The 21,373-nt window shown below is 43.7% G+C and overlaps 1 protein-coding gene across 2 annotated transcripts in view; it reads left to right on the top strand.

Annotated features, from left to right (window-relative positions):
- Nucleotides 1-11,733, top strand: part of LOC143784259 (MOB kinase activator 3A) — a 71,405-nt gene extending 59,672 nt beyond the window's left edge. Inside the window, exons 3-4 of one of the 2 annotated variants that reach the window (XM_077272300.1) lie at nt 2,868-3,070; nt 10,989-11,733. In XM_077272300.1, the coding sequence (XP_077128415.1) occupies nt 2,868-3,070; nt 10,989-10,994 (209 nt within the window). In that variant the 3' untranslated portion in view covers nt 10,995-11,733. Of the gene's footprint in view, nt 1-2,867; nt 3,071-10,984 lie in introns of both variants that reach the window. The other variant, XM_077272291.1, reaches the window with a different exon arrangement.
- The last annotated feature ends 9,640 nt before the right edge of the window (nt 11,734-21,373 follow it).

Below are 21,373 nucleotides of genomic sequence, written 5' to 3'. Positions count from 1 at the left end.
CTATCATAAACTTTATGGAGCATTATATGAGGTGTATTTTGTATGGAGCATTATATGGGGCTTCTGATTCAATATGGATATTCAAAAACCTTTAACTACTGATGTCTCAATCAATCTTACTTTTATTGGTATCTATTTTTATTTTTGAAATTTACCAGGAGCTGCTGAATTTCCCACCTTAGGCTTATACTCGAGTCATTAAGTTTTCCCAGTTTTTTGTGGCAATATTAGGGGTCTCTGCTTATACTCGGGTCGGCTTATACTTGAGTATATACGGTAGTAAAAATGAGTTGTTTTTGTGTGCAAAAGTAGCAAAACATAAAAGCCTATATTAATGTGATATCACTGGGGTTGGTGAAATGGTGTTTTTTTTTTTTTTGTTTTTTTTTTTTTGTTTTTTTAAACACCAATCTATGAATTGCTGATTTTATGACCTCAGCCACTCAAAATTGAAAAAAAGCAATCAAACATGTTTACCGGGGTGGTGGCTGTGGTGAAGCGGGGTCCCAGGGTTGCTGCTGGAGGAGGCAGGAGTGGGGTGGTGCTGCAGGCCACAGGCTGGGATGAGGAGTGTTCCGATGTCCGGTGCTGCTGCTGCTTGCACTGGGTTCGGTGCTGCTGCTTGCACTGGGTTCGGTGCTGCTGCTTGCGCTGTGTCCGGCGCTGATGTGGGGGCTCTGCTGACATTTTGTGAAAAGCCAGAGCCCCTGCAGTTCCATGGTTTCATGTGCGGTGGACTCTGGGGAAAATGGCCGCCGGGAGGCGGCGCATGCGCAGAGTGAGATCTCGGTACCAAGATCTCGGGAAATGAGATCTCAGTGCTGTCATGCATCAAAGGGTACCCAGGGCCCACTGCACCTGCATATGATTTTATAATGGGGCTGAGGATCTCATCTTGGTACCTAGTGGCAGTCAGGGTACTATAGCATTTGGCTAGCACATGGAGGGCTGTGCGGCCCTCCAAAAAAAAAAAAAGCTTCCCCACACCATTTCTGAACCACAGCCAAACCAGTCATGCTGGAGGATGTAGTAGGCAACAGAATGTTCTCCATGGCGTCACCAGACTCTTATCACATATGTTCAGTGAGAACCTGCTCTCATCTGTGATGAACACAGGGCGCCAGTGTCGAATCTGCCAATCTTGGTGTTTTCTGGCAAATGCCAGTTGCCCTGCACGGTGTTGGGCTGTAAGCCCAACACCCACTTGTGGATGTCGAGCCCTCATAACACCCTCATGGAGTCTGTTTCTGACAGTTTGAGCAGACACATGAATGTTAGTGGCCTGCTGGAGGTCATTTTTCAGTGCTCTGGCACTGTTGCTCCTGTTTCTTCTTGCACAAAGGAGGTAGCCGTCCTGCTGGGTTGTTGCCCTCCTAGAGCCCCCTCCACGTCTACTGGTTTACTGGCCTGTCTCCTGGTATCTGCTGCATGCTCTCGACACTGTGCTGACAGTTACCCTTCTTGCCGCAGCTCGCATTGATGTGCCATCCAGGATTAGCTGTACTACCTGAGCAACTTCTGTGGGTTGTAGACACCGCCTTATGCTACTGTACAGTACCTCTAGGGGTGAGGGCAATGACCAAATGCAAAAGTGACCAAAACGACCTAAAAGGATGAGAACAGAGAAATGGTCTGTGGTCACCCCCTGCAGAACAACTCCTTTATAGGGGTTGTCTTGCTAATTGCCTATAATTTCCACTTGTCTGTTCCATTTGCACAACAGCAGGAGAAATTAATTCACAATGTGTTGCTTCATAACTGGACATGTTGATTTCACAGAAGTGTACTTGATTTGGAGTTACATTGTGTTAAGTGTTCCCTTTATTTTTTTTTGAGCAGTGTACGTACTGTTTAACCCCGGCGTCGGTGTAATTATACTGACCTGAAGAGTAAAGGCCCCGTCTCACTAAGCGATTTACCAACGATCACGACCAGCGATACGACCTGGCCGTGATCGTTGGTAAGTCGCTGTGTGGTCGCTGGGGAGCTGTCACACAGACCGCTCTCCAGCGACCAACGATCAGGGGAACGACTTCGGCATCGTTGAAACTGTCTTCAACGATGCCGAAGTCCCCCTGCAGCACCCGGGTAACCAGGGTAAACATCGGGTTACTAAGCGCAGGGCCGCGCTTAGTAACCCGATGTTTACCCTGGTTACCAAAAAAAACAAACACTACATACTCGCCTTTCGGTGTCCAGGTCCCTTGCCGTCTGCTTCCTGCTCTGACTGAGATCCGGCCGTACAGTGAGAGCAGAGCGCAGCGGTGACGTTAAATCGTTAAGTGTAACGGTACCTTAAGTTTCTTTTAGCAGTGCAGGGGATAATCTGCTCAGCTGAGAGAACCTGGAAGCTTATGCTGCATGGCTAGAGGTTGTAGTTGGGGGTTGTTGAAGGCATTTGGTGGATTTATCTGTGACTGTTGCTAGGTTTTGAGTGTGTGATAATTCTTTCTTCTGCGACTTTGGTTTAACCCCATCCTCCACTCCCCATTGTTTACCTGTGTTGTTTTTGTGTGTATATTTGTATGAATGGTATTTTGCTTTATCCCTGTTTGTATTACCTTGTTAGTCTGTATTACCTTGTTAGTCTGTTTGGTCTATTACGGTACACTACTAGTCCCCTTCTCCCTAGGTGGGGTAAGGGTACAGACTGAGGGCAGATTCGGGAGCTAAGGCAAAGTACGTGGTTCCGGCATCTTAACCATCATAAGTAATCTGGGGAACAAGGCGAGATAGGGAACTCCCAGCGTTGGGGACAGGGAAGGAGGTCCTGGGACACCCGACAATAGATAGCTGCTATGTCATTTCTTACTGTAAAGGTAAACAGAGTAATGATTGTTTAAACTAAACTAATTTTTCTTTTTTAGGTACCCCTTTTCCAAAGAATTTTCTGCAAGTTGTGAAGAAAATGTTGTCCAGGCTATTTCGAGTATTCGTCCATGTTTACATTCATCATTTTGACAGAATAATACAAATGGGAGCAGAGGCTCATGTAAATACCTGCTACAAGCATTTTTACTACTTTGTAACAGAATTTAATCTGATAGACACCAAGGAACTTGAGCCACTGGTAAGTATTAACTTTTGATAAAACACAATATACCTTATTTTATACTTACAGATTTTGCCATAAATTAAAGAGAACCTGTCAGCAGGTCAAAAGTGTCAGTGTTTTGCGGTTTATTCCCGCTGCTTTCCAGAGGGGTCTTTAGGCTATCCTTCGGAAAATTATGTGAGCAACTCCCAATTAGAAAAGACCATAAAAAATAGAACTAAATTATGTATGGTTCCATACATCTGGAACCATCTGGTGAATTGAAGGAAAAGAATACTTATAGAATCATCAGGAATGAAATTAGAAGAAAAATTTGTAACCTAGTGACAGATACTCTTTAAATTATAGACTTGACTGCCACATTTTGAGTTCAGAAATCTTTGTTGGTCTCACTATAGCTTGAATTCTAATTACCTAGCTTAAAACGTGTGCACCAGGATGCCAGGTCCGAGCATTCCTACATGATCAATTTCCTAGAAAGTGGATTGGTCGTTGGCCAGTTGAATGGCCACCAAGGTCTCCCCGATCTGACCCCCTGAGACTTTTATCTTTGAGGTCATCTAAAAGCAATTGTTTATGCTGTGAAGATACGAGATGTGCAGCATCTGAAACAACGGATACTGGAAGCCTGTGCTAGCATTTCTTCAGCGGTGTTGCTATCAGTGTGTCAAGAGTTTGATAAGAGGGATGCATTCATAATCCAACACAATGGGCAGCACTTTGAACACATTTTATAAGTGGTCATAAACTTGTAAATAACTCATTAAAGAATAAAGTTGCGTTAAAACCAAACACACCATTGTTTTTCTTGTGAAATTCTCAATAAGTTTAATGTGTCACATGACCCTCTTCCCATTGGAAAAAATAAAGTTGGATCCAAAATGGCCTACTTCAAAATGGCCGCCATGGTCACGACCCATCTTGAAAAGTTCTACCCCCCCCCCCCCCCCCCATATACTAATGTGCCACAAACAGGAAGTTGATATCAACAACCATTGCCATTTTATTATATTTATTATATAGGTGTATCCTATAAATGGCCCACCCTGTGTGTGTGTGTGTGTGTGTGTGTGTGTATATATATGTGTGTGTATATATATATATATATATATATATATATATATATATATATATATATATATATATATATATATATATATAATATATATACTGTGTATATATGTATATATGTTTATTATACCAGTGAATTTGTATTTTGATGTAAAAAAAAACTAAAAAAACCTGTTTGGTATTGGCGTGTTTGGAATAACCCACCCCATAAAACTGTCACACTAGTTAACCTCATCAGTGAACCCAGAAAAAGGGCAAAAAGTATGCATTTAGATCATACTATCGGATCAAAAAATAAAACGCAATAAAAAAAGAATATAAATAAAAATGGTATAACTGAAAACATCTTGTCCCACAAAAATCAAGCTGCCATACAGCTCCATCAGTGGAAAAAGAAAAAAGTTATAGTTCTCAGAATAATGCGATAGTAATTTTTTTCTATAAAGTTTTTTTGTAAAAGTGCCAAAATATAAAAATTTATATAATTGTGGTATTGTATGGACCCAAGAATAAAGCTTCCTTTCTTTTTCCACATGTGGAACAGCATAAAAAAAAAATTTCCTGAATTGCTGGTTTTTGTTCCTTCTGCCTTCCAAAATTCGAAACTAGAAAGTGATCAATAAATGTTATACGACTGAAAATGGCACCAATGAACATGCCTGGGTCGGCAGATACATAGGACAATTATATCTTTTAAAATATGGCAATGCAAAACCTTGTTTTTGCAATAAAAAGCGTCTTTTAGTGTGTGACAGCAGCCAAACATAAAAAACCACTATGAATCTGGTATCGCTATAATCGCACCGACTCGAAGAGTAAAATCTAATCTTAGAATGCAGGAAGAAAGGCATAAAATGGAAATAATCCAAAAACAGAGAAAAAAAGGTGGCACTCACCATCCGATAAAACACTCCTTTATTTAGTCCATAACAGGAGTACAGTGGGAGAGGAGCGGATACCTTCTGTGGACGACGGATGTTTTGCGCTAGCTGCGCTTCAACGGGTCCTGGAAATGAAACCAATTCTCCAACTGCTGTTAATTTGCTTATTCTGCCTCCCAAAGATCTCAGTAAGGCTCGGCATACATTTATCCAGCTTTTTACGCTGAGCGCTTATACCGGGTATTCCGTGTAAATCTATGAAATACGTGTTGCGATCGCCGTTAACGGTATAACGGCGACCGCAAAAAAAGCACGATATGCCATTTAATTTCCCTGTCCTCTGATGTGATCACACATCAGAGGACAGAGAACTATGGTCTCCGATCACCCCCTAATACATACCAGTGCTTCCCGGTGTCCCTGGATCCTCCTGCTTCCCCCCCATGGCCGCTGGCATCTTCTTCTGGTAAGAAAATGGCAGGCGCATGCGCAGAATGCCCGCCGAGATCTGCCGACCGGCTACAATAGGAAGATTTTTCCTATGGGTTCATTTTGGTCACTGTGATAGACCCTATCACAGTGATCAAAATAAAAAAAATAGTAAATAAACCCCCCCCCCTTTATCACCCTCTTATTTAGGGAAAAATAATAAAGAAAATGTATTTATTTCCATTTTCCCATTAGGGTTAGAGTAAGGTTGGGGCTAAAATTACGGTTAGGGTTAGAGTTGGGATTAGGGTTAGGATTAGGGTTGGGATTAGGGTTAGGTTTGTGGTTAGCATAATGGTTAGCGTTGGGATTAGGGTTACAGGTGTGTTGGGATTAGGGTTAGGGTTGGGATTAGGGTTAGGGGTGTGGTTAGGATTATGGTTAGGGTTGGGGGGGTGTATTGGGGTTAGGGATGGATTTAGAATTGGGGAGTTCCACTGTTTAGGTACATCAGGGGGTCTCCAAATGCAACATGGTGCCACCATTGATTCCAGCCAATTTTGTGTTCAAAAAGTCAAATGGTGCTCCCTCCCTTCTGAACCCTGCCGTGCGTCCAAACAGTGGTTTACCCCCACATATGGGGCATCAGGGTACTCAGGACAAATTGGACAACAACTTTTGGGGTCCAATGTCTCCTGTTACCCTTGGGAAAATAAAAAAATTGGGGGCTTAAAAAAATCATTTTTGTGGAAAAAAAAAAAAAAGATTTTTGTTATTTTCACGGCTCTGCGTTATAAACGTCTGTGAAGCACTTGGGGGGGGGGGTTTCAAATTGCTCACCACACATCTAGATAAGCTGCTTGGGGGGGTATTGTTTCCAAAATGGGGTCACTTGTGGGGGGTTTCTACTGTTTAGGCATATCATGAGCTCTGCAAATGCTACATGACGCCTGCAGACCATTCCATCAGAGTCTGCATTTTAAAACATCACTACTTCCTTTCCAAGCCCTGATGTGTGCCCAAACAGTGGTTCCCCCACCCACCCCCAACATATGGGGTATCGGCGTACTCAGGACAAACTGGACCACAACTTTTGGGGTCCAATTTCTCCTGTTACCCTTGTGAAAATAGAAAATTGCGGGCTAAAAAAATCATTTTTGAGGAATTTTTTTAATTATTTTCACGGCTCTGCGTTATAAACTTCTGTGAAGCTCTTGGGGGTTCAAAGTACTCACCACACATCTATATAAATTCCTTAAGGGGTCTGATTTCCAAAATGGTATCACTTGTGGGGGGCTGCAACCGTTTAGGCACATCAGGGGCTCTCCAAACGTGACATGGCATCTGATCTCAATTCCAGCCAATTCTGCATTGAAAAACCCAAACGGCGCTCCTTCCGAGCTCTGCCGTGCGCCTAAACAGTGGTTTATCCCCACATATGGGGCATCAGATTACTCAGGACAAATTGCACAACAACTGTGGGGGTCTAATTTCTCCTGATACCCTTGTGAAAATATAAATTTGGGGGCGAAAAATCATTTTTGTGGAAAAAATACAATTTTTCATTTTCACGTCTCTACGTTTGAACCTCCAAGTGCTTCACAGAAGTTTATAATTGCTCACCACACATCTAGATAAGTTCTATTAGCGGTCTAGTTTCCAAAATGATGTCACTTGTGGGGGGGGTTTCCACTGTTCAGGCACATCAGGGGCTCTCCAAACTCGACATGGCGTCCAATCTCAATTCCAGTCAATTCTGCATTGAAAAAGTCAAACGGAACTCCTTCTCTTCCAAGCTCTGCCGTGCGCCTAAACAGTGGTTTACCCCCACATATGGGGTATCTGCGTATTCAGGAGAAATTGCAAAACAACTTTTGTCATTCATTTTCTCTTTTTACACTTATGGTAATAAAAAAATAAATGGTTCTGAAGTAAAATGTTTGTGTAAAAAAAAAAAAAATGTTTTTTTCCTTCCACATTGCTACAGTTCCTGTGAAGCACGTACAGGGTTAATAAACTTCTTGAACCTGCTTTTGAGCACCTTGAGGGGTGCAGTTTTTAGAATCGGGTTACTTTGGGGTATTTTCTATCTTGTAGACCTCTCAAACTGACTTCAAATGTGATGTTGTCCCTAAGAGAAAAAAAAAAAAAATGGTGGTGTCAAAATGAGAAATCGCTGGTTAACTTTTAACCCTTATAACTTCCTATCAAAAAAACATTGTTTCCAAAATTATGCTGATCTAAAGTAGACATGTGGGAAATGTTAAATATTTTGTTTGACATATCTCTCTGATTTAAGGGCATAAAAATTCAAAGTTTGAAAATTACAAAATGTAAAAAATTTTCACCATATTTCCGTTGTTGTTTTTTTCATAAATAAACACAAGTAATATCAAAGAAATATTACCACTAACATGAAGTACAATATGTCACAAAAAAACAATCGCAGAATCAGCAGGATCCGTTAGTGTTCCAGAGTTATAACCTCATAAAGTGACAGTGGTCAGAATTGTAAAAATTGGCCTGATCATTAAGCTGCAAATTGGCTCCGTCACTAAGGGGTTAAAAAAGGTGTTAAAAATATTTAATCTTTTAATTTGGATGAGTCTGTATTTAGGATGACACTATATAGTTAGAAAATCACAATTCGAAATATGATCCTGCAGAAATCACAACTTGAATTCCTGAACAAATGTAACCAAACACACATGCATTTTTTGAAAAATGTTATAAAACACTAGATGGTAGCCCCATTCTAACGCATCGGGTATTCTAGAATATGTATGTAGTTTATTTATGAAGATTTTAAAATACATTGAATACACAGGATTTGGCTGGCCGGGCGCGACCAATTAGCGAAGCGTGGTTCAAATTCCGCGCCAATTCGCAGACGGACTGCGCCTGTCGCTGATTGTTCGCTGCCGGCCACGTAGTATATAGCACAGCCACGTCGTTTATAACAGCCCACGTAGCATATAACACTGGTCACGTATATAACAGCCCACGCACGTAGTGTATAGCACAGCCCACGTAGTGTATAGCACAGCCCACGTAGTGTATAGCACAGCCCACGTAGTGTATAGCACAGCCCACGTAGTGTATAGCACAGCCCACGTAGTGTATAGCACAGCCCACGTAGTGTATAGCACAGCCCACGTAGTGTATAGCACAGCCCACGTAGTGTATAGCAATGTGGGCATCATATCCCTGTTTAAAAAAAAAAAAAAATTAAAATAAAAAATAGTTATATACTCACTCTCCGTCGTCCCCCCGGATCCAGGCGAGGCATTTACTGATGCTCCTCGCGACGCTCCGGTCCCAAGAATGCATTGCGGTCTCGCGAGATGATGACGTAGCGGTTTCGCGAGGAGCGGCAACATCCTGTTCCTGATCCGGGGGGCCGACGGACGGAGAGTATATAACTATTTTTTATTTTTTTTTATTATTTTTAACATTAGATCTTTTTACTATTGATGCTGCATAGGCAGCATCAATAGTAAAAAGTTGGTCACACAGGGTTAATGGCAGCGTTAACGGACTGTGTTAAACCGCGGCCCGTTAACGCTGCCATTAACCCTGTGTGAGCGCTGACTGGAGGGGAGTATGAAGCAGGCACTGACGGTAGGGGAGTATAGGGAGGGACTAATTCTTGGCCGGACTGTGCCCTTTGCTGACTGCCCTTCAGCAATGCTGGATTTCTGGGACCGAAAGACAGACAGACAGAAGTGACCCTTAGACAATTAAATAGTAGATAGTTTTTCCATAATCCACCATCAAAATTTAGAATTTGACTCCTCATAAACAAAATATCAAGTCTTATTACACATCAAATTAAAGTGTGTACAATTCTCAACAAAATGGTGCCACTTCAATTTCTTTATCGTATTTCTAGCCCTAGATGTCATTAAAAAATGTAAATTCATAGAAGCCTAAAATTTTGGCTTTTGCAAAACCTTGGAAATCTATTAAAAGAAAAAAAAAATTGAAGAGAAAAATTCAAAACTTTTTATTTTTAATTGGAACTTCATCGTCATCTTCTGCCGCTGTCCAAGAAGGCTCCCCTGTCAAGGACAGCAAACCACTGATGCGGAGAGATGCACCACACTTTTTATCTTAAAGGTTTTATGTCCTTGAAGGGTGGATCCCCTCTCTTCGTTTGTGCTGTCATGGGTGACAGAAAGAAAAGTCTTTACTTACTCACAAAAATTGCAAGGCTCGTTTTGAGTTTGCCAAAAGACGTGGGAAACTCCCCAAATGTATAGAGGAAGGTGCTGTAGTCAGATGAGACCAAAATTGAACTATTTGGCCACCAAGGTAAACAGGATGTCTGGTGCCAAACCAACACAACTCATCACAACATGAATATACCATCCCACGGTGAAACATGGTGATGGCAACATCATGCTGTGGGGTTGTTTTTCGGCAGCACCCATTAAAGTCAATGGGTCCGTGTAAAACACGGACCACACACGGACGTTCTCCGTGTGCGGTCCCTGTGGCGTGCAGGAGACAGCGCTACAGTAAGCGCTGTCCCCCCCACATGGTGCTGAAGCCGCGATTCATATCTTCTGTGCAGCAGCGTTTGCTGCATAGAAGATATGAATAATAGTGTTTAAATGAAAGATCTACCTGTCCGCCGCCCCCCCACCCCCTGTGCGCCCCCCCCGCTGTTCTGAAAATACTCACCCGCTCCCACGTTGGCTGTCGCTGCTTCCTGGTCTGGCCGCGGCTTCTACTGTATGCGGTCACGTGGGGCCGCTCATTTACAATCATGAATAGTCGACTCCGCCCCTATGGGAGGTGGAGCCGCCTATTCATGACTGTAAATGTGCGGCCCCACGTGACCGCATACAGTGGAAGCCGCGGCCAGACCAGGAAGGAGCGACAGCCAACGAGGGATGCGGGTGAGTATTTTCTGAACAGCGGGGGGGGCGCACAGGGGGTGGGGGGGCGGCAGACACATAGATCTTTCATTTAAACACTATTATTCATATCTTCTATGCAGCAAACGCTGCTGCACAGAAGATATGAATCGCGGCTTCAGCACGATGCAGGGGACAGCGCTAAACTTTAGCGCTGTCTCCTGCACGCTCCGTGTGGTACCCACTCGCCACACGGGCGGCACACGTGTGCAGCACGTATGGCCTACGTGAGCTCACGGGCACACGGACACGGATAACTCCGGTACCGATTTTTTTCCGGTACCGGAATTATCTGGACGTGTGGGACAGCCCTAACTTGAAGGTGCTGGAGCAGATTTGCCGTGAGGAATGGGCAAAAATCCCAGTGGCAAGATGCTGAAAGCTCATAGAGACTTATCTATGCAACTTGCAGCTGTAATTGCCACCAAAGGTGGCTCTACAAAGTACTAGAGAGGGGAAAATTGTACTCTAGTGCCACACACACACACACACACACACACACACACACACACACACACACACACGGTATTATTGCCCCTCCACTAAATTGGTTGTGTAATATGTTGCCTAATTTTACTTTTTACAGTGTTAAATACAATTGTATTTCAATTTTGTTTCTTTCACAGAAAGAAATGACACTGAGGATGTGCCACTGAGATGGGATTTCCCTTTTCATTATCCACTTCTCCTTGTTGCCTGTGGAAGTTTAACTGCTGAGATTTGCCCCTCTGCAACAGAGGGTTTCTTGGGAGAAGAAACTCTTTGAGTTTTTACAATGAATAGTTCACTGTATGTGATGTATTTTTAATCTATTTTTGATAGCATACACTTCTATCAAGCTGTGATAACTGAAGGCACCCTTCTTAAAAAAGTTGTACATTTCTGTCTCTTGAGATTTTATTTTTATATCTTGGCGTTCTAGACATTGTTTACCTTTAGACTTTTCCATTAATGCAATAATTCCAGGTCTGTAGTATACAAACCATCTCAGGTTCTTGTATTTTAAATTACATGTTTACTGTTTGTATGACATTCACTGCCAGACAGACTTTAGCTGATTTTAATGGCTTTCCATGTTTGGTCTGTGTAAAAGATAACCTTGCTTAATTCAATTAAAGTATTTCTGCACTAATGTGTCTTGCTTGTATAAAACACTGTAATACCAGTTTGAGTGTTTTTTTCTTTGTTTCTTTTTAACCATTGAAAGAGTTTAACAGCATAAAATGTATACTTTTTTCCACAAAGATTTTTTTTTTAGTGTCATTACATTGTATAACACTGTAAACATGCTTTTGCCCATTGGTTTTCAAGTCATATGTTTGACAAATGACAGAAAAAAGCATCATACCTAGAGTTAGCTGTGTTTTTTTTTTTTTTAAATAAAAATTCCCAAAAGGCTAAAAAGCTGCAGAAAAATCCAAAATGCTCCTATTGTTTTAAAGGGAACCTGTGACGTGAAAAAATGTTATTAGTCTGCAGATATGGGATTAATCTACCAGTTAATGTCATTCTGAACTCACTCACGCTGTCGGGAGGAAATTAACTTTATTTCCCCCGTTAGCATTTGAGTTTGTCGAAGAGGTGGCACCGGCACAGTTTGTCACCGCTTTGCGTCTAGAGAGCTGCACCCAGCTGTCAGTAAGTGCCAGGGAGCAGTTACAGGCAGCTGTCACTGTACACAAAGCGGTGACTGAAACTGCATCGGCACCACCCCATGACTGAAACCCAAATGCTATCAGGAGGTATAAAGTTCATTTCCCCCCAACATTGGGGCTCTAAGTGCAGGAACAGGCAGGTTCAGAACGCTATTGACCTGTGTTTTTCAAGTGACCGATTCCCTTTCAAAATGTATGGTATATTTTAAAATAATATGATAGCAATAAAAAGACAAAAATCAACAAACAAAAAAGTGGAAAAAAAGAAAAAAAAACCTGCATAAATCAGTGGAGTTTTTCCAGAAAAGACAATTGTAATGTTTAATCCGTTTCTATTCTGTATTCTAGAAAAGTATCAGTGCAAAATGGATATATCTGTAATCATGTAAATGGCATCTTTGCTTTCAACAAACGTTTCATAAATCAATAGTGCAATTGAAAGAAACTTTTGTACTGTCTTATGAGAGAAATCTACTTTTCTTTGAGACACTTATGGATTTCTCGGACTATAAGGCGCACCCCAAATTTGGGGTGAAAATTGCAGAAAAGATTTTTTTATAAGATGGGGGTCCGTCTTACTGTCCGAATTTACAGTATCTTACCTTAGGGCTGGCGGTGGCAGAGCAGGGTCACAGGAGGCATGGTGTCGGCAGATGTGGGGTGATGCGGTGTGGCGTGCACCAGAGCAGGGTCCCTTCCTGCTTAGGTGGGCGACTCCACGGCCTGGTGTCCATGGGGGGGTTGCAGCAGTGGTGTGGAGACGGCAGAGGTGCGGCGGCAGAGGTGCGGTATGGCGTACGCAGGGTCCCTTCCACCGATGAGATGACGCAGCTGCCTGGAATGCAATGTGAGCAGCAGAGCCGGGTTGAATATCGGTGACGGCGGCCATCTTCCCGAGGCCGCGCGTGCGCAGATGGAGATCGCGGCGGCCATTTTCCTGAAGCCGAGATCTAAATCTGCAAACTCTGCTTCAGGAAAATGGCCGCCGCAATCTCCATCTGCGCATGCGCGGCCTTGGGAAGATGGCCGCCACCACCGATAAACCGGTGATCAACCCGGCTCTGCTGCTCACATTGCATTCCGGGCCGCTGTGTCACCTCACCGGCGGAAGGGACCCTGCGCATGCCATACCGCACCTCTGCCGCCACCACACCACTGCCGGTAAGCATGCATTGTGACTATTAGACGCACCCCCTATTTTCCCCCCTTTTTTGGGGGGAAAAAGTGCGTTTTGTAGTCCGAAAAATACGGTATTTCCCCTACCACCTGTCTACCGAACTCATAATTAACAGCAATTTGTGAGCAGGATTTCACACACTATTAGGCCATGTTCACACGTTGCGGTGTTTACCGCGGATCCGTGGCGTTTTTGATGCTGCGGATCTGCAGCAGTTTTCCATGCTGTTTACAGTACCATGTAAACCTATGGAAAACCAAATCCGCTGTGCACATGCTGCAGAAAAAAACGCGTGGAAACGCAGCGTTTTTTTCCAGAGCATGTCAATTCTTTGCGGAACTTCAGCGTTTCTGCACACATTGACTTGCATTGAGTCGGGCACTTCCGCAGCAAAACCGCAGATGTAAAAAAGATCTGCGGTTCAGCTGACGAGAAAACGCTGCAGTTCGGGAGGGGGGAAGAGTGTGGGCGGTGACTGTGTGTGGGCAGGGTCTGTGAGCTCTTCGTGCTTGGTCTGCGGGCTGTCCGGGTGGTCTGCGGGCTGTCCGGGGGTCTGCCGTCTTCGTGCGGGGTGTGTGGGTGTGTGTGTGTGTGTGTGTGTGTGTGTGTGTGTGTGTGTGTGTGTGTGCAGGCATCGTCCAATGGGACGATCGGGCTATGCCTGCGACGGTGACAGTGATTGACACATTAGCCAATGATGGGACAGTAGTAGTCCCATCATCCGGCTAATGTGTTGAATGTATAAAAAAAAAAAAAACCACAAACATACATATTGCATGCATACATACATACATACATATAACATGCATGCATGCAACGCGCTGCATCTAGACATACAGTACATACAACAGAGTACATTCTCACCATCACTTGTCACCTTTTTCTGGCTGTGTCTTTATTTTTTAACTCTTTCACTACTATAGGATTAATAATGGATAGGCGTCTTATTGACACCTCTCCATTATTAACCCAGCTTAATGTCACCTTACAATAGCAAGGTAACATTAACCCCTTAGTACCCCATATCCCACCGCTACTCGGGAGTGGGAAGAGAGGGGCTAAGTGCTGGAATTGGCGCATCTCACAGATGCGCCATTTCTGGGGCGGCTGGGGGCTGGTATTTGTAGCCGGGGGGGGGGGGCAATATCCATGGCCCCTCTCTAGGCTATGAATATCAGCCCGCAGCTGTCTGCGTAGCCTTTCTGGCTATAAAATATAGGGAGACCCAACGTCATTTTTTTTTTTTTTTTTTTTTTTTGGGGGGGGGGGGGGGGGGTCCCTCTATTTTAATAGCCAGCAAAGGCTACGCAGACAGCTGTGGGCTGATACCCACGGCCCCTCCCAGGCTGTGAGTATTACCCCCTTCCCAGGCTACAACTATTGGCCCCCGGCCGTCGGCTTTCGCCCTCTGGCGCAGAATATTGTGTGGGAGCCCACGACATTTTCTGTTTTTTTTTTTTTTTTAAACGTATATCTATGGATATATTCATATATAAATCTGTATATCTCTACATGGATAACTATGGATATATCTATAGATGGATAACTATGGCTATATCGATATACAGTCATGAAAAATTTTGGGCACCCCTATTAATCTTAAGCTTAATGTTTTATAAAAAAAAAATTTTTGCAACAGCTATTTCAGTTTCATATATCTAAGAACTGTTGGACACAGTAATGTTTCTGCCTTGAAATGAGGTTTATTGTACTAACAGAAAATGTGCACACTGCATTCAAACAAAATTTGACAGGTGCATAAGTATGGGCACCCTTATCATTTTCTGGTTTTAAATACACCTACCTACTTTTTACTGACTTACTAAAGCACTTTTTTTGGTTTTGTAATCTCATTGAGCTTTGAACTTCATAGCCAGGTGTATGCAATCATGAGAAAAGCTACTTAAAGTGGCCACTTGCAAGTTGTTCTCCTGTTTGAATCTCTTCTGAAGAGTGGCATCATGGGCTCCTCAAAACAAATGTCAAATGATCTGAAAACAAAGATTATTCAACATAGTTGTTCAGGGGAAGGATACAAAAAGCTGTCTAAGAGATTTAAACTGTCAATTTCCACTGTGAGGAACATAGTAAGGAAATGGAAGAACACAGGTACAGTTCTTGTTAAGGCCAGAAGTGGCAGGCCAAGAAAAACATCAGAAAGGCAGAGAAGAATGGTGAGATCAGTCAAGGACAATCCTCAGACCACCTCCAGAGAGCTGCAGCATCAACTTGCTGCAGATGGTGTCACTGTGCATCGGTCAACTATACAACGCACTTTGCACAAGGAGAAGCTGTATGGGAGAGTGATGCGAAAGAAGCCGTTTCTGCAAGCGCGCCACAAAAAGTCGGCTGAGGTATGCAAAAGCACATTTGGAGAAGCCAATTTCTTTTTGGAAGAAGGTCCTGTGGACTGATGAAACCAAGATTGAGTTGTTTGGTCATACAAAAAGGCGTTATGCATGGCGGCAAAAAAACACCGCATTACAAGAAAAACACTTGCTACCCACAGTAAAATTTGGTGGAGGTTCCATCATGCTTTGGGGCCGTGTGGCCAATGCCGGCACCGGGAATCTTGTTAAAGTTGAGGGATGCATGGATTCCTCTCAGTATCAGCAGATTCTTGACAATAATGTTCATGAATCAGTGACAAAGTTGAAGTTATGCAGGGGATGGATCTTTCAGCAAGACAATGATCCAAAACACCGCTCCAAATCTACTCAGGCATTCATGCAGAGGAACAATTACACTATTTTGGAATGGCCATCCCAGACCTGAATATCATTGAACATCTGTGGGATCATTTGAAGAGGGCTGTCCATGCTCGGCGACCATCAAACTTAACTGAGCTGGAATTGTTTTGTTAAGAGGAATGGTCAAAAATACCTTCATCCAGGATCTCCTTAAAAGCTACAGGAAGCGACTAGAGGCTGTTATTTTTGCAAAAGGAGGATCTACTAAATATTAATGTCACTTTTCTGGTGAGGTGCCCATACTTATGCACCTGTCAAATTTTGTTTGAATGCAGATTGCACATTTTCTGTTAGTACAATAAACCTCATTTAAAGGCACAAACATTACTGTGTCCAACAGTTCTTATATATATGTAACTGAAATAGCTGTTGCAAAGAAAAAAAAACAATTTTTATAAAACATTAAGATTAATAGGGGTGCCCAAAATTTTTCATATAACTATTTATAGATAGATTTATCTATACATACATAGATGTTTCTATCCATATATCTATCTGGCTACTTTTGCTGTCAGGCACAATCCGGCGAGTTTTGAAAAAACTGATCCGTGGTATTTTCCGCTGGATCCGTTTTTTTCTCGTAGTTGTATTAGCGCCGGATTATGCCTGATAGCCACACTTTATTCACTCGCCATGACAGCACCAACAAGAGAGGGGATCCGCCCTTTGGGGACAGGAAACCTACAGACAAAAGGGCGGTACCTCTCTCCCGCATCAGTTGGTTTCCTGTCCCTGACAGGGGACCCTGCAGGCATACCTTAAGAAAGGTGAAGATACAAGAATGTGCCCAGACCCGGCAAACCGGTTCAGGAGGCAGGAGATCCCCTTCCTCGGTGTTGTTAGGAGTACTGGAGGTGCTGTACCACAGAGTGCTGTGGGGGTAGGCAATGGCAGGAAAAAGCAGCCTTCAGGATGAGTGCTGTCTTTGAGTGTCCCATCGCCGCAGGACTGCGCAACAGGGCTGGCGTTTCGTTCTGGCCGGTACCGGGCGTGTCGCGCTTGGCTGGGCGCGTTCCTGGCGCGGCGGGGTCGCAGTGAGAATGACGCGCAGAAAGGGGCGGGCCCTAGTGTCGCGTCTGTTGGTGCGGCTCGATGACGCGCTGCGTGGTCGAGGCCGCGGCGGTGAATATGGCGTGGCCCTGTGGAACGCCACGGGAGAATGGTGGCGCTTGACGGGTCCGGCGGGCGACATGGCGCTAAAAGCTAGGTAGGATGCAGGGGCGGCACGCGGCGCAGCAGGGGGAGGAAATATAGTCCTGATGGGGGTGCGGTCTCGTGGGGTAGGGGCCTCCCATGTACTACGTACCAGGCAGTTCACTCGGATTGGCCTGCGGACCCCATCCGAGGGAGGTACCTGAGGGGGAGTCGGCTATTTAAGAAATTCTTATGGGCTACCACATGCTTCTTATCCATATTGGAAAATGGAGTCTCAGGAGAAAAGAGCGCTGCAGCACTCTCCAGAGCAGCAGTGTCAGCCCTTGGAGGAGCCCCAAGTTTCGGCTATCCAGCAGCGGTCTAGTGGTAGAAGTCACCCTGGAAGAGAAAGGACCGGTCAGAGATCTAAGCCTGGTAAATCCTCAAGCCGTAATGATGACGCACCGGCTGTGAAGGACCCCCGCAATCTACGGTACCAATCAGTTACTATGTAGGGGTAAGTGGTCTCAGAGAAAGTTCACTTGGTGATATGTGTCTCCCCTTATGTTCCCTCTCTCCTTATCTATCAGGGGAAAAAAACGGTCCACTAAAGCTAAGCATAGGGAATGTGCTGAGTGTGGAGTTCCTCTCCCGGACAACCACATAAAGAAACTATGCGGACCTTGCATTCAGCGTTTAATAGCGGAAGAGACACCAGACTTTGCTGCCAGCCTAAGGCAGATGGTCAGGCAGGAGGTCAGGGGTTCGGTCAAATCCCTTTCTCAGGATAGAGAAATTAGGGGAAGAGAGCCCAGATCCCCGGTTTCAATTGAAGACACTGACTCGGGGGAGCTAAGGTCAGATTCTCCTCATTCTTCATCATAATCTTCAGAGACCGAGTCCAGTCATTCATGTTTCTCTTTTGACCGTATAGACCGGCTGGTCAAGGCAGTAAATAATACTATGGGTATTGAAGAAACTCCATCAGAGAGATCTATGCAAGATGTCATGTTTAAGGGACTAGACCGGAAATCTCGTAGATGTTTCCCTGTGGTTGACAAAGTAAACTCCCTTATTATACGAGAGTGGAAGAAGCCTGAAAGGAAAGGTTCTCTTCCGCCATCATTTAAAAGAAAATATCCGTTTGAGGAGGCGGCATCTTCAGCATGGGATAAAGCCCCAAAGCTCGATGCTGCCGTAGCCAAGGCTTCCAAAAAATCCTCTACCATTTGAGAATTTGGGGACTTAAAAGGACCCGCTGGACAGGAGAGCCTATGTGTTCCTTAAAGGAGCTTGGGAAACATCAGCAGGAGCTCTCAGGCCATCAATTGCAGCCACATGTACAGCACGTTCTCTGATGGTATGGCTAGACAGCTTAGAGGATCAGCTTAAAAACAAGACTCGAGAAATTAGATCTTATCTTCTCTTCCTTTGATTCAAGGAGCTGCAGCTTACCTTTCGGATGCATCAGCAGATTCTGTGAAGCTGGCAGCCAGATCAGCGGCCCTTTCTAATGATGCCCGTAGAGCCATTTGGCTGAAATGTTGGCCGGGGGACATGCAGGCCAGATCAAAGCTGTGCAGTATTCCATGTGAAGGGGCTCATTTGTTCCGTCCAGTTCTAGATGAACTACTGGAGAAAGTAGGAGATAGTAAAAAATGATTCCCTTACTTGGGAAGACCCTCCTACAGAGGGGGTACTAATAGAAGATGGTTTGACCGTACAAGAACTAATAGAGAAAGGTCCAGATATGACACCAATAGGAAGAAAGGTAGATGCTTTATGTTCAACTCCTTTCGGGACAACAGAAAGCCACAATGACTGCCTGACCGGGTGGGAAGCAGGCTCTTGGCCTTCTATCCTGCTTGGCTAAATATTTGCAATAGCCCATGGTTCCTAAACATTATTAAGTCAGGACTAAAATTTGATTTTCAGAAAATTCCTCAGGATAAGTTTCTTTAAACACCCATCCGTTCTTCACCTGCAGAACAGTTGACATTAGAGTCTGAGGTCCAGGAACTTCAACGAAAAGGTGTATTGGTGAAAGTTCCTGAAGCACAAAGAGGTAAAGGGTTTTATTCCCCCCTCTTCTTGATTAAAAAGCCATACAATTCTTTTCGTACTATTATCAATCTTAAAGGCCTGAATAAATTCATACGGGTCCAATCGTTCAAAATGGAGTCTGCAAAAACAGCAATAAAGCTATTGTTTGACAAGTGTTTCATGGTCGTCTTAGATCTTAAAGACGCCTATTATCATGTCCCGATACATACAGACCACCAACAGTTTTTAAGGGTAGAAGTCTCACTGGGCGGGACAGTAAAACACTTCCAATTCAGGGCACTTCCCTTTGGGTTGCAGTTGCCCCCCATGGTTTCCCAAAAATAATGGTGGAGGTCATGGCACATCTTCATGAACAAGATATTCTAGTGGTTCCATATCTGGATGACCTGTTGATTATAGGACACTCAGAATCACACTGCTCTGCCCAACTAGCGAAAGTAATTTCAGCCTTGCAGGGTTTGGGATGGATTATTAATTTTAAAAAATCACGTTTACAGCCCTTAAGAGTACAAGAATTCCTGGGTCTCATCCTAGACTCCAGGTTGCAAGAATGCCGTCTACCAGACGCAAAGGTGGAAAAAAATTTGATGGCAAACACTCAAGGTCGTTAACAATCCATTGGTCACATTAAGAGGGGCAATGTCACTATTAGGCTCACTCATGTCTTGTATCCCAGCTGTTCTTTGGGCCCAGTACCACACCAGAGTCCTACAGTGGGATATACTGTACAATACGCGTCATTTAGATGGCCACCTTGATAGTAGTTTTTCCTTGTCTGATGCTTCTATACAATCCTTACGTTGGTGGTTACACATACCAAACCTGCATACAGGTGTTACCTGGATAAACCATATATCTCGAGTAGTAACCACAGATGCTAGCCCCAGGGGCTGGTGAGCACATATGGGTGATATGTGGGTCCAGGGGGTTTGGTCACAGTCCGAGCAAAACTTATCTTCCAACCTTAAAGAGATATTGGCGGTAGAACGAGCTCTAAGTTATTTCCTTATATCCTTACAGGGCCGACACGCAGGCTATTTTCAGACAACCAGGTAACTGTAGCTTACATTAATCATCAGGGGGGAACTCGATCCAGATTTTTAATGGAAGTGGCGGGTCGTATCTTTCAGATAGCCGAAAGTCCTCTACTGTCACTCACATCTCTTCATATAAAGGGAAAACAACATCATGGCCGATTATCTAAGTCGCAGAAAACTCAGACAAGGGGATTGGGTTCTCAATCAGACCGTCTTTAATCAGATCAGACTTTTATGGGGGTGCCCAGACATAGACCTCTTCGCCAGCAAAGAGAACAGAAAAATACACAGGTTTTGCTCCCTAAACCCCAGAGAAAATCCATACGCGGTGGATGCCCTCCTAATTTCATGGCATTTCAATCTAGCCTATGCCTTTCCCACATTGAACTTGATCCCGATTGTTCTGAGGAAGATACGGGAGGACAGAGCTCGGGTAATCTTAATTGCGCCATTCTGGCCCAGGAGGCCGTGGTTTCCTTGGCTGAGGTAGATGTCCATTTCTCAGCCTTGGATTCTCCCAGAACTTCCAGACCTCCTCTCCCAAGGTCCAATTCTCCATCCACGAGTGTCCAATTTAGATCTGGCGGCGTGGAATTTGAAGGGACATTACTGAAAAAGAAGGGGTTTTCACAAGGACTGGTTAATACCTTACTATAAAGCAGGAAGGTTTCTACGACAAATATTTATGTTAGAGTCTGGAAAAAATTCTTGACTGCTTCAGGATCAGAGATTAACACCTATAATATCGCCTTTAATCAAAATTAAGCCAAGTGATAATTATTATTAACACCAAAATTCGACACCAGGCCATAAAATATGAAAAAGTACAAACTTTATTTTGAACATATCTAAAACCATATACCACACATAAAATTATGGAGCAACCAAAATACAGAGACAACCAACAGGTATGACTGGAACAGTGGCAAAGAACTATCTATACAGGTCCTTCTCAAAAAATTAGCATATAGTGTTAAATTTCATTATTTACCATAATGTAATGATTACAATTAAACTTTCATATACTATAGATTCATTATCCACCAACTGAAATTTGTCAGGTCTTTTATTGTTTTAATACTGATGATTTTGGCATACAACTCCTGATAACCCAAAAAACCTGTCTCAATAAATTAGCATATTTCACCCGACCAATCAAATAAAAGTGTTTTTTAATACCAAACAAAAAAACCATCAA

Source organism: Ranitomeya variabilis, chromosome 1 (genome assembly GCF_051348905.1).
Source record: "Ranitomeya variabilis isolate aRanVar5 chromosome 1, aRanVar5.hap1, whole genome shotgun sequence".
NCBI classification, from domain to species: domain Eukaryota; kingdom Metazoa; phylum Chordata; class Amphibia; order Anura; family Dendrobatidae; genus Ranitomeya; species Ranitomeya variabilis.
The sequence above is the reverse complement of the archived record's forward strand: the minus strand, read 5'-3'. Positions and strand labels throughout refer to the sequence as shown.